Source organism: Mytilus trossulus, chromosome 10, assembly GCF_036588685.1.
Source record: "Mytilus trossulus isolate FHL-02 chromosome 10, PNRI_Mtr1.1.1.hap1, whole genome shotgun sequence".
NCBI classification, from domain to species: Eukaryota; Metazoa; Mollusca; class Bivalvia; order Mytilida; family Mytilidae; genus Mytilus; species Mytilus trossulus.
In genome coordinates, this window is record NC_086382.1 from 29,359,303 (window position 1) to 29,374,100 (window position 14,798).

The 14,798-nt window shown below is 30.1% G+C and overlaps 1 protein-coding gene across 1 annotated transcript in view; it reads right to left on the reverse strand.

The window, feature by feature from the left end:
• Window positions 1-275: 275 nt before the first annotated feature.
• LOC134687181 (probable helicase senataxin) overlaps window positions 276-14,798 on the reverse strand; it is a 55,239-nt gene continuing 40,716 nt past the window's right edge. Inside the window, exons 19-24 of the mRNA XM_063547266.1 lie at window positions 14,170-14,339; window positions 13,351-13,440; window positions 9,128-9,274; window positions 8,346-8,453; window positions 5,748-5,835; window positions 276-5,313 (exon numbers count right to left, since the gene is read on the reverse strand). Coding sequence (XP_063403336.1) covers window positions 5,170-5,313; window positions 5,748-5,835; window positions 8,346-8,453; window positions 9,128-9,274; window positions 13,351-13,440; window positions 14,170-14,339 — 747 coding nt within the window. The 3' untranslated portion in view covers window positions 276-5,169. The remainder of the gene's footprint in view (window positions 5,314-5,747; window positions 5,836-8,345; window positions 8,454-9,127; window positions 9,275-13,350; window positions 13,441-14,169; window positions 14,340-14,798) is intronic.

The following is a 14,798-nucleotide window of genomic DNA, read 5'->3' on the forward strand; positions in this document are numbered from 1 at the left end:
CTGCTTACCTTTCCAAAGTAACCAAGGTCATCCATTGTCTTCTTTAAAAGGATTACTCTTGTTTCTGTGTTAACAGTAATTCTTTGCAATACTTGATTTTCTACTAATGTCTATGTCTGTAACAGTCTTTGTATATCCTTTGTCCCAAAATATGTGCTTTTTTTCTTCAAAATTTCACAACCAGTCAAATTTAGAACATTTCCATATCATAACTGAAATGTTCATGAATGACTATCTGAAATTCATCAACACTAGTAAAAACATAGAAATAGTAATATATTTTATCATTTATTGGTATAGCTGCTTTTAAATTCAAGTCATCTTTGGGGATTATTTCTGCCATTTGCATATAATTTAACAGGTTTTTTTAATACACAACTTGTTCCCTATACATTAATACACTTTTCTTACTAAAAATAGAAATACCCCTGAACAAACGTCTATTCAAATAATAAATAAGATAACATGGCAACAATAAAATTGCTTGTCTGAATCATTTTACAAGTTGATAATGGATTTCAGGAAATGGGATGCCATTTGATATTTGATTGTAGGGACAGACTTTATATTTGGCTGTTATAATTTGCTTGTCCTTGTAAATGACTGAACTCATTTTTATATTTGTCCTGCTTGTGAACTATTCACAGCACTTTTTTTTAGTCAGCAAATATAAAGCCAACCGACTTTCTGCTGGGTGAGTCAGTTATTAGTTTTCTAAATCCTCCTCTTCCCTTGCCCAATATGTCAAATGGTTGTTGACAATTGTATCCTGAATCTTTAAATTTTTATCCAAACTGGGTGAAAAGGGAGAATTGGAAATTTTTTAAAACTATAAAAAAAAATTGTTTAAAAAATAAACCCAATTTGTATCATAAAAGGACAACCCTTCCAAGATTAACTGTCAAAATTTAAAAATTGAAACAAACCTATATTTTATTTTCATTATGTTATCAAGATCTACACAGACATCAAACAGGCTTTTACTATTTGTTTAAGTAATTGCATAGAAAAAGCAAGACTTTTATGGTTTAGCACACTCTTACACAGTAATCAAGAAATGCTATCTTAGCTGCATGTATATAAAATGTAAAACAAACATAACAAAACAAAAATACTACATCGTATTTTGCCAAAAAATAAATAAAATGCATGTTTATTTACAAAAGTGACTATCGATGAACTCAATCATCTTTCTTCCAAAAAAATGGTTGTTAAGGTTAAATGAATGACTGTTTAATGAGGTTAAATAAATAGCAGTTGACTCAAGATTTAATATACATGAACTGACAGTTAATTTGATTCAACATACATTGATAGTTCAATCAGGTTTAACATATTGATTCAACATACATTGATAGTTCAATCAGGTTTAACATATTGATTCAACATACATTGATAGTTCAATCAGGTTTAACATATTGATTCAACATACATTGATAGTTCAATCAGGTTTAACATATGAATTAGTTTTAAAATACCCATGATAGCCAGACTGACATTTAAATCAGGTTTAACATACATTAACTGTCAGTTCAATCAGGGTTTATATAATTAACATACATTAACTGTCAGTTCAATCAGGTTTAACATATATTATTGGCATTTAAATGAAGTATAACATACAATTGGTGTCAGTTGGTTCTGAAAAACATATTATTGACAGTTTAGTCAGGGTTTAAATTTTCAGATTAATTTGATTAGTTTAAAAATAAACTGATTGACAGTTTTTATAACTGATTGTTAGTTTTTAGATACTGATTGACATTTTCAAACAGGTTTAACATTAACTAATTGATACCATGTCTAAAATATAACATTGATCAGGTTAACATAACCTGAGTGACCTTTGATCATGTTCAATGTTTTCATTTTTTGTAATTAACGAAATTGTAATGCCTTTTGAAAATGAATTTCACAACCAATAAAATTGATCTAAAAAATAACTTTTAGGGCCAAAAAAAAAAAAAAGAAAGAGGATGTACTTAAGCGAGGTTTTAGAATTTGTGTCAAATTTTCTGACTCCTTGGTGTTTTTCCGTACAATACAATGTAAAATATTTTCCCACATAATACCCATTTATTTTTTCATACACGACCAAATAGCTCATGAAAGGTCATTTACCAAAATTTTAGAAGATTGTTAATTTTCTTTTTGTTTTTGGACACAAACAATACCAATGCAAACATAAGGTAAAAGTCCTAGTCAGCCTTTTCCCACCATATTTAAATCTCAAATATCTCGAAAAGGAGGTCCATGACCTATCAATTTTGTTAGTTTATTTTAATCCTTAAAGAATGCTCTACCAGCTTATAGTGCCAATTTTAAATTCTTGATTTATAAATTTTCAGCTAACCTCACCCATGCCAAGTACATCCTTAAATGCTGTATCATTGGCAAGATTGCTTGTTTCAAATGATCAAGATTATTTAATGCATTCATTTGAGATCATCTGTGAAAGGTGATGGACATAAGTAGTGCATAATAAAGAACAATAAAAAATTAGACTAAAAAAAATAGTATTTAAACATTTGTTGATAGTCTAAAGGTTATTTTAACATATTTACATTAACATGGTTACAGAGAGTAAATTTCTTTCTGAAAAAGCATCTTCAGAAATAAACTTCGCTACATAATGTTATCATATCATAACATAAAATACATATATCATATTTTCATTAGCAGAGACAAATTCATAATTATACATAACTCTAAAAAAAAAAACCAGTTTAATAGTCATTGATAAACAAAGTCCTGCAGTTTACAGGGAGATAACTCTGTAATATCAGCTAAACGTTTTAATTACGTTGTGTTGTTAAGGGAATATTAAGCTTCTCAATGATCAAAATCAGTGTTTGTCAACTTGCTATATAACCAGTGCAATATTTATGACAAAATGGTTGGTTCAAATTTTTTAAATTTTTTACATTTTTGTCAAAGGGTCAAAGTAAATACGTCATCAAAATTTTATGAAAATTAAACGAGCCAAATTAATTTTAGTGAAAGTGTTGGGTACCACCTTAAATACTTAAATTGGCCATGATTGACATGAAAATAATAACATATACACAAGAGGAAGAAGGCGGTTTCCACCATACTCCATACTGATATTACGTATCATTGTGGTGTATTTACCAAACTAGCATGAAGTACTTTAAATTTTATTTAAAAAAAAAATACCAATGAAATGTTCAATGTTATAAGGACTAATAATTGACCTTAAATTTTGTTAAAAATAATTGTATTCTAGGCTTTGCATGACTAAATCCCTAAGGGAATTTATCTAAAAGGGTAAAATTGGCAAAATAAGACATCGCTTTGTTCTCTAGTTTAATGTTTTTCTGACATGTATTTTTACTAGTAATATTAATATTTCAGATATAAAATGTTGCATTCTTACAAAAGAGGGGAGTGAGTCTATTAGCAAAGGCCTGTTTTTTCAATTCATTTTTGGTTTAATTTTGAATTTGTACTGTTCATTACTCTAGGAAAATATTTGTTAAAATCATGAATGAGTTTGAAATATTGTCAGTCTCCTCCATAATGTTTAAGCATTCATGTGAAATAGAATTCAAAATCTCTGTCACTTACAGACTAAGAAAAATAATAATCAAAATGGTTGACACAAAATAGCTGTGATTTATGAATGAGTTATGTTCCTTTACGGAGTTCTATCCCTTTTAAATACACAAATCTATTTGATAAAATCAGCAGTTGAAGTTAACAATACTTGCATTAAACATAACTAATTAACAATTTCAATGATCAATACATGTAAAAACAAGAATGTGTCCCCAGTACATGTATGCCCCATCTGCACTATCATTTTCTATGTTCAATAGACCGTGAAAAAGGGGTAAAATTTCTAATTTGGCATTAAAATTAGAAAGATCATATCATAGGGAACATGTGAACCAAGTTTCAAGTTGATTGGACTTCAACTTCATCAAAAAAAAACATTGACCAAAAACTTTAACCTGAAGCGGGACAGATAGAGGGTGGAGCAGACCAGAAAAACATAATGCTCATAAATGTTTACAAACAACTTTTTGTAGGTACCAGGCATAGGTTTTGTTATCTATAATTTACAGGTTTACTTTTCAAACATGTTAAAAAAATGGTACAAATGGCTATGGAAAATTTTTGATGAATACAAAATATATTCAACACATTTCAAAGGAACCACAATTTTAGAAAGCTAATTTTATATCTACATTTTCCCACCAATATTAATCGTTTTCCCTGAAGTTCTCACGAAAAGAACAAAGTTGTACATATATTTATACATATGACGTAAATGTATATAAATTTGAACGTTATATATATACATTATTTACACACAATTAAAAATAAACATCATTAAAAAATATGAATCTCCAAGTAACTAACGTGACATAAAAACATTTACGTAAACATAGTTCATTAAAAAATAAAATAAAATTGTTCAGCACTGCATTGTGCAAAGTTTCTATAATATCAGTTGGAATTGTTTATTGGTTTGCATTTGAAATTCTCTTTTCCTCACAACATTTCATAATAGCAATGAAAAGCACTATGTTTCTATGCATATTAGTCAGGGTTTGTGTCTTTCATACCATATCAATGCTTCATCAGATTTCAATTCTAAATGGTTTAGAAATTGGGTTTGTTTTCTGCATGATAATGAACTTGTCCTCTTCTTCTCTTTCTTTCTTTTTTTCTTTCATTCTTCTTGGCAAAACCATCTTTATTCTATAGTCCATCGTACATCTGTACACATACATGGAACTCAACATTTTTTCCCCTTCATCAATACTTTTTTGAGGAACATTTTTCCATGATTTATATCTTTGGAAACTATTTGCTATACATCTTTGATATTCTACATACTGTAATAAATCCAATTGGAATACTGTCCTTTTTTATTTCGTTTTAATCTAACAAAAATAAACATCAACAAAAACATCTCCATCTTCCATTCAAATACAGTTATAGTACTCGGTACTCAATTCATATATCATTTGAACAGATATCATACCTTAATCGTTTTCTTAAGTTATTAAATACTTTTTTTTTATCCATACATGCTTAATAAGTTCATACCATAGTATCAATAATTCTTGTCTCACTAATACTAGGCTTTAAACATGGACATGGTTTTAAAGAATTTGATCATTTCTCAGATTGTTTCCTTCAGCTTACAAACAGTCGTCCCAGTCTAGCGGAGATATTCAAACAACCATTAAATACCATATCATATCTTCCCTGTGTAATTTTCCTGATAACATTTCTTCTCTCTGCATCCTCAATCAAGTTTCTCCATGCAAGGTCACCTCTCTGTAAAATAACCAACACTTTTATTATATTTTTTGCAACAATTAAGGAAAGACTATAATATTTTTTCGCTCTATGAAGAAATAACATAAAAAATAAATAGCATGTGTATTCAGATATTTAAAGGTGAGCACTATATTTTTAAGGATATTTTTAATAGACTGATATTCCTTTTTATAAATTCAAATTCTGTTTAAAAGGATTAAATTTGACATGAAAAACGTTGATAAAGTCTCCTTCACATGACCAAATTATGTCTATGAATTAACAGGCAAAAACTTCAGCCAATCAGAAGTTGTGTTACATCTTATATTCAAATATTTTCTGAAGATAGTATTGAGTTTATTCCTTTTTTCTAATTATGCAGCAAGCAGTTAGAACTTTTAAAAGTGAGGTAAGTTACATTTACTAAAAATTTTGTAGTCCTTGACACTAACCTTCAAAGAGCTAAGACATCCAACAACGTACAATGCTGTTTTTGCTCTCGTTAAAGCCACATTCATTCTCTTACTGTTAGCTAAAAACCTGCATAGAGATATAAAATATCAAATTAGAACAACTCTATTTGACATTTGAGTCTTAGGTCTTATGCCAACTTATATTTTAATGCACAAACCCCATGACAGACACATTTTCTTAATTACATGGTTGTTAATGGGAAAATACAATATAAGTACTGTGTGTTCATTATTAATTGTTAGATACTAATTATTGTGGGTTTTGTGGATATAGGTGAACCACAAAATTAAATGTTCAACAAATGACAAATATTCTGTATGTTGGTATATATACTTTGGCAAAACCCTGAGATTAAATAGCCATAAATATGTAAGTTTATATCTAAACAAGAGGCTGTCACAACAACAGCAAACTGGATTTATTAGCATTTATTTTTGTCCTGGCAATATCACAAGAACCATTACTGATGATTGGTGAAAGTGAAAATCGTCAATATCAAATTTGACCACTATTTTGTCATCAGTATCAACATATTAAAATTTGAAAAGCTTTGGTTGAATGGTTCATGAGAAAATGCACGGACACGACTTGAAACACCATTTTTCAATCTTTCAAAAACCGTAACTCGTGAACGGTAAAAGTCAAAATCGTCATTATTGAACTTGATCTCCATTTTGTCACCAGTAACAACATATTAAAATTTGGGAAGCTTTGGTAGAACAGTTCATGCGTAAATGCACGGACACGACTGGAAACGCCATTTTTCAATCTTTCAAGAACCATAACTCCTGAACGGTAAAAGTCAAAATCGTCATTATTGAACTTGACCTCCATTTTGTCAACAGTAACAACATATTAAAATTTGGGAAGCTTTGGTAGAACAGTTCATGCGTAAATGCATGGACATGACTGGAAACACCATTTTTCAATCTTTCAAGAACCATAACTCCTGAACGGTAAAAGTCAAAATCGTCATTATTGAACTTGACCTCTTTTTTGTCACCAGTAACAACATATTAAAATTTGGGAAGCTTTGGTACAACTGTTCATGCATAAATGCACGGACACGACTGGAAACGCCATTTTTCAATCTTTCAAGAACCATAACTCCTGAACGGTAAAAGTCAAAATGGCCATTATTGAACTTGACCTTCATTTAGTTGTCAGTAACAACATATTAAAATTTTAAAAGCTTTGGTTGAACGGTTCATGAGTTAATGCACGGACATCATTTGATTGCCGCCCGACAGCCCGCCCGCCGAGCATCCCCAATTTAATAACCGACATTTTTGTCACAAAAATCCGGTTAACAAAACGTGACTTGACATAAACTCACATTACACACAGTTTAGACACCTAAATGTCAACATATAGTCTACAATAAAAATAAAAGTGCTTGAAAGCACATAAGGATAAAAATTATGTTAATCTATCAGTAGGAAGTAAAATTAAATATTGCATTGTCAATAAAAAAAACATTGGTTTTTGTTGATTCAACTACAATTCTGGACAACAGGAGATAACTTCAATTTTAAAGATGCCTTTAACAATGACATCATTGATATATTTAGAACAGATACTAGATTCCTACACCTTGCAAAAGTTATGTTATTTTCTTGAAAGGTGTAACTTCATATTGTGATTTGAATATCTGAGCATATATTTACAATGATAAATTTCCGGAAATGTTCATGGATAGGATGTATAGATTGTTATGAAAAATGCATTATAATTTGTGTATCAAAAAGGTAGTGATAAGCCTTGGAAGACTTTATATCAAGTCAGTTACATATGGTTTTGATTGCATTTCATGCAATCTTTACCCAAAAAGTTATAACTTTGCTCATTTATGACTCACATTTGACCAGAGTTCTCGAAAAGTGGTGGTGGTCTAAAGGTTTTGACCACCACAACTTTGCAAAGGACCAACACAGGGTTTATATTTTGCAACATAAATTGTAGGGAGGACCAGTAGATTTTCTTTAAGGACCACCAGGGAAATAAAGCTTTATAGACAACTCCACATTTTACCCTCCTTTGTATAAACAAATACTTTTACCTACAATCTTAATCCCTTTCAAACAACGTTCTGAGCCTGTAACTTCAGGTATACTGTGGAGTAATTTATTTTCATGGGTACCAATTTTCGAGGATTGAATAAAGCTTGCATATTTGTTGATATTTAATTTCATGGTTCATTTTCTGTTAACAAAACTTTGAATTTTTCGAAACACTAAGGATTTTCTTATCCCAGGCATAGATTACCTTAGCCGTATTTGGCACAACTTTTTATAATTTTGGATCCTCAATGCTCTTTAACTTTTTACTTGTTTGGCTTTATAAATAATTTGATATGAGCGTCACTGATGAGTCTTATGAAGACGAAACGCGCGTCTGGCGTACTAAATTATCATCCTGGTACCTTTGATAACTTTGACAAGGTCTTCATGCATTCCTATATAAAATTTGTAATTCGTTGAACATTTTGATTTGATGGTTCATATGTATCCACTAAATCAATGAAAATTTGTAACCAATAAATATAAATGAATCCACAGTATCAACTTAGCACTCACCCTATTCCACCAGAAACATTCTTAGCTCTTGTACAACTCAGGATTATCACTTCTTTCTCGCGACCTTGAAAACTGTCTACTGTGTTGACTTCAATCGATATCAATTTCCTAAAATGACAAAATAATGTTATCACAACATTTTTGAAATAAATATTGCTAGGTGAAAAATACACCTAGTTTGATTTGGAAAGTTCTTAGAATGCAAAATTATAAATATTTTCCTCTTTTTAAAATGTTTATTCAGAAATTATAGCTATGTTTATATTAATGTAAATATTGTGCATTTTGATATCTGAGACATATATCAGTTTGAAGATTTTCCTAATATCGCAATATTTATAATCTCACATTTTTGTCTATTCTTTAACAATCATAAATGAACACAGTAATTTCTGAATTTACAGTATGTCAAATATCTCCTATAAATTCTATTCTTTTTTTCTATTCTTTTCAAATACATTTTGTTGACAATTTCACCTTAATTGTATGAATCATTCCTCCAAACTTTGACATGACACAGTTTAGCAAGAATATCATAAACATGTCTGACATATTTGTTTTTCTTTTATAAGTTTTTTTTTAATAAATTAGTTTTCTTAATTGAATTGTTTCATATATTTTGTGTCAACGCCTTTTAAAGACTACCATACGCTTACATCCACTTCATTTGAACTTTGATGAATAGTTGTTTCATTGGCATTCGTACCACAGCTCCATTATTATAATTATTTGAAAATAACTTAAAAAAAGTTTTAAAAACACAACTAAATGAGAAAACTTACATTGATTCTAGCCCTTCTTTGATGATTTTTTTCTGCTGTTGGTATGGTGCAATGATACCAATCTGGTGCTGCTGCAACTTTGTCCGACTCATTAGGAACTCACACAACTCTATCGTAAACTCAGCCTCCGTAGAGTTTATAATAGCCCTGGAAGAAAACGTAAATTTAACAAACATGTAGATTATATGCTTGATGGAATAGAAAATGAATCTGGTAGAACATGAAGGCAAGGAACAGTTAAGAATTTTATACCTTGATATTTATTGCATGATCACTATTGAATGCGTGAAATTTCAGTCTTGTTCAAATCGTAAACATTCAATGAATCAAAACGCTTATTCTGAAATATTTCAATAAACCAAAAGACAGTAGTTTTTAGTGATTTCAAATCTTTACAGATTTATCACACAACAATTGAAAATTCTGTTCTCTTCTTTATTTAGTAAATGCACAGCTAATAAACCACATCAAAATCAACAAGATCTCTGATTCTAATTTTGTTAATGTTTTTGATAAAAGTTAGTATATATAACAAATAGACAGTTATATTAATACAGTCGATTCCACTTAATTGCATACCGCTTAATAGCATAATTCGGTTAATTGCATAGATTTCTCCTGCACAAAACCATTTCCCATTCATCTAATGTTAAATTGTCCAGTTATATGCATAGCTCTACAAGTGGCCTTTCGGTTTATTGCATAGAAAATTATTGCCGTCTAGATATGCTTAGTTAAAACTGACGAGATATTTGACCGGAAACAGCAATTCGGTAAGTATAATTTTCTGGAATGCATTCTTATTTTCATTATTATTTCATATTTACTTTTGTGTTATTTAAATAAAGTTTTAAAACAGTTTCTTTCGTGTTTATATTATGGTATTTGATTTAAAAATAAACCTCGATGTCTACACAGGTAAAGTTTCCCATGTTCTATGTCATAAAAATGTCAAACAGATAATTGTTGTAAAACACTGACCATACTATTTCAAACTTGAAAGGGTGTTAAGTATTTGATTGGATTTAAACAATTGTCCATAGATTACATTTGGGGTTAATTTTACAAACAATAACTCCTGCTAATTATCGATCATGACATAACCAATGTGAACTCTAGTAATTGGGCTTGGGGTGATCTGTATAAAGTTAAATATTGTAGGGCATTTAAATATGGTTAAAGAATTTTAGACATCAATCATTTATTTTTGATATTTTATGAAAAGAGCATTGACTTTTAATTATTATATTTTCTCACTTTCAACACTTGTGTCCAGCAAATAACCTGTACAGGACCCCATTACTGCTTTGCATATACGAAACTAACGATATGTTACTTCAATGTCCAACTGCATATTAAAGGCAATCAATTACACATCTATTGTTAAAATAATTATAAACTGTGAAGAATTGTTTAAAAGTGATTTTTTTAATCAAAGAATAGCAATGTACATTGTACATATGGGTCAAAGAAACAAATCTATTTTTAGAACAGTTTATTTTCGTATCCCAGGTAAAGGAAAGTTGGAACGCAAATAAACTAAAACAAAATGTGTTTAATAATCTTTATTTAAGGTGGTACCTAACACTTTAACTAAAATTAATTTGGCTTGTTTAATTTTCATAAAATTTTGACAAAGTATTTACTTTGATCCTTTAACAAAAATATAAAAAGAATCAAACATTTTTAACCAACCGTTTTGTCAGAAAAATTACACTGGTTATATAGTAGTTTGACAAACACCAATTTTGATCATTGAGAAGCTTAATATTCCTTTTACAACACAACGTGATTAAAACGTTTAGCTGATTTTACAGAGTTATCTCCCTGTAGTGTTAGGTACCACCTTAAAGAAACAAAATAAAATAACACATATGACACTAAACATATAATTTTTATTAGAATAAATCAACATTCAGTATGTTGTATGTGGATTACAGACGTTCATCTTTCTTCAGGTCCTGATCTGTCTGTCGATGTTATATTTGACTCTGTCATTTGGCATTTCGGATATAAGCATACTTCACTTTATTGCATAATTTTGTCTGACAAATAGGCTATGCAAATAAGCGGAATCTACTGTATTCTAGGTGGTGAATTGTACGGAGAAGACCACACTGAATTTATTTAAGGAATTACTGTAATATTTTTTATGTCTATGAAGAAATAACATTAAAAATTTAGTGCACACTGAATAACGCGTAGCGGGTTATTTGCAATGTGCACCACATTTTTTATGTTATTTCGAATAGACAGAAAAAATATTACAGTCATTTCTTATAATTTAATTCTAAACTCCATTTCAAACCGTAGAAAGCCATGAAAAAACGTTGATGACGTCACGGTCACATGACTTATTTATGTCTTTGGGCTGATAACAAAATAATGTCAGCCAATAAGAAGACGTGTTACATCCAAAATTAAATAATCAGATTATGATTTAGATTTAGGCAAATGTAAAAAACATTGATTTTTTTCAACATTTCTGCAAAAAGTGACAGCAGCCTACCATCTAAACGATACAGGAAAGTTAACAACATGAGGCAAATATTAGAACAATAAAATTTCTGAAGGTAAAGAAAAACAATAATAAACAACTATAAAATCCCAACAATGTGTTACAAGACTTACAATCCACATCTGAAAATATTTGAAAATATGAATTACATATATAAATGACAATACAATATGTGAGAAAAGCAATATACAGTAAACACAAGGTGATCAAGTCAAATATCATTATTGGTGGTGTTTTGTACGAGTCAAAGATGGTGCATTTCAAAATATCTCTCAGAATTGAAAAACATGATAGACAATTGTAAATTCATAACTTAATGTGTACATTTATTATTGCTTATAACTGGTTAACGTTGAAAATGTCTGATAAAAGTAATGGTAAACAAGAATGTGTCCCCAATACACCGATGCCCCACTCGCACTATCATTTTCTATGTCAGTGGACAGTGAAATTGGAATCAAAATTAGAAAGATCATATCATAAGAAACATATATACTAAGTTTCAGGTTGATTGGACTTCAACTTCATCAAAAACTACCTCGACCAAAAACTTTAACCTGAAACTGGACAGACAAACGAAACGAACAGACAGATGAACGGACCCACAGACCAGAAAACATAATGCCCCTCTAACATCGTAGGTGGGGCATAACAAAATTTTGTAAAGGAAAATCATTACAGAAATTATGAATGAGTTTTATTATTGTGAACCTGATACATGTACTGTCCAACTTTTGGACATGGCAATAATTTCTAATTTGACTGTAATCTGTCAGATACTGAACTAGGTGTTATTCAATTTGGTAAAGGAAATTAACAGATGTGTTCTAAAATAGTATACAAAAGTATGAATGGTTAATATAATTATATAACAAGGACATAGTTATTCTATTTAGAAATGTATTTCATTTTTTATTTATCATTGTGCATCCATTTGATGTATGCAAAATTAATATACTCCATCTATTAAAATAAAATAGCCCTAAAGATATCACTAAGATCAAATCAACATCAGAAAAAGTGATTGTTGACTGAACCAATTTGTGTGGAAGTTAAAGCAACAATTGTTAACTTGTTGTTTTTTTAGTATGCATGATTACACTTCAATGGAAAAAGCTTCAGACAAATATAGAATAAAATAAATCCAACTGTTATGATACATCAATGCAAAATCAAAATACTGATATCAAAGTTATATATACTGATAGTATTCTGATCATAAGAAAATATTGAAATCTGTTTGGTTTTTAAATTATGTCTAAAATATTAGAAATGTTGTTAAAAGATGTAAAGGGTTACCCCCATAAATCATGGCTTAGTTTGATATGATCACAGAGGTCGATCATTGAACAGATGAGACAAGTATGGACAAAACATTCAAGCTTGATAGCCCTCAATATGGATTGTGATTAAATTTTGATACAGAATAAGTTTCTGACACAGAAACAATATGCTCTAAGAAAGAATGTGCTAAATAATCTGAATATAGTGATAATAATTTACCCTCATCTCTTCCATTCCTTCTTTGTGGGTTTTCTCATTAGCACTCATAAATTACCTCTAATAAAATGAAGGATCTGAATCTACAAATTCTTATGCCACAACATGCTCAACTCAACACAACATGCACATCACACATACTATTAGAAATGAGCCTATAAAACTAATGCAATGATTTAAAATGAATTTATAAACATATACTAACCCTCTCTGTGTGCTGTGTTCCTGTCCTTCTTGCATGTCAAATAAAAGATATGGCTTTAACTGGAATATGTTACATCTCTCCTCTACAGAACTGCAAACAAAAAGGACATTTTAGCAACACTTTAACCCATACCCGTAGACAGGGGTCCGAACCCCCCCCCCCCCCCCCTTGAAAACAAATAAGCACTGTTAAAGTCAATGTTCTGTTCGAATTGTGACTGTTAAAGTCAAGTTTGTGAGTCCAACGAACCCCCCTTTGGAAATTCCTGGCTACGGGCCTGTAACCTTGTAATTAGCTTGATTATTAATTATTTTTCTTTTTATTGTTGATATGAACTGTTATGATTTTCATCTTTTGGTGTTTTGTTTTTTTCTTTTGAGAGTGAGGGCTAAGATTTTTCTAGTTTTGTCAGATATTTTTATCATCTCTGCTAGTTTGTTTTTAGCTTGTCTATGCCCTTGTCTATTATGAGTTTAAACGGAAGCATCAAGTGTTGGTCATGTCATATTTAATTTAATTATATTCTTGGGTTGTATGCTCATTGAAACATATCCTAAGTCTCCAGATTGTGTGCGTAGCAGAGAGAGGGGAATATTATGGGAGATAGCTCTCAACAAGTCAACAGAAAATTTCAACATTATGTTTCAATGTAGGGGCTGTTTTAATGTTGTGTTGAAAAAGTCTGAGTTATTCTATCGAGTAATTAATAACTTAGATTCCTTATTATTTGTTAATTACCAAATTGCATGGATTTCATAGCAATAAGGGTACCACATATTTAACTATCAACAATTTACTGTACATCAAAGCCCAATATACCTGTCAGTCTTGAGTGCACCAAGGTAGACAAATTTGCTCGGGAAATGAGCTATTTCCGGGTGCATTCTATACTGTGTATCTAAGAATAGAACAGGGTTGACATCTTCATGTCTAAAATGACAGTAGAACCTCTCAAACAGTGATTGTCCAAAACTTTTCTGAGCAGATTTCTGAAAAACAAGTTACATCATTCAACATAAATATTTTTAATTTTTCATAGCTAGGTGTGTCCAATGCATGTTTATTATAAAAGTAATTCAGTTAATTGTTGGTTGGTTGTACAGTGAATCATTTTTTTTTCTCAGTGTAATAAAAAAATTTGAGAATTAAAATCTTGGTTTACCAAAGTACAAAATTTTTGTAGGTTTGTATGATGACTTCGACAAAACCATGTACTGTAAACCAACTTATTTTTGCAACTTTCGTGAGTAGAACAATAACGCAAATATAAATCGCTCGAATACGTTAAACTTTGATCCTTCCTTCAAGTTAATAAGAAAGACGCGAAATTAAATTGCTGCGAAGTGGTCTAGAAAAGGTAAAACACAAAATAAAGTATCCGCGAAAATAAGTTGGTTTACAGTAATCAAATGTGCACAAAATATACAATTTATTCTCATTCTAAAAAC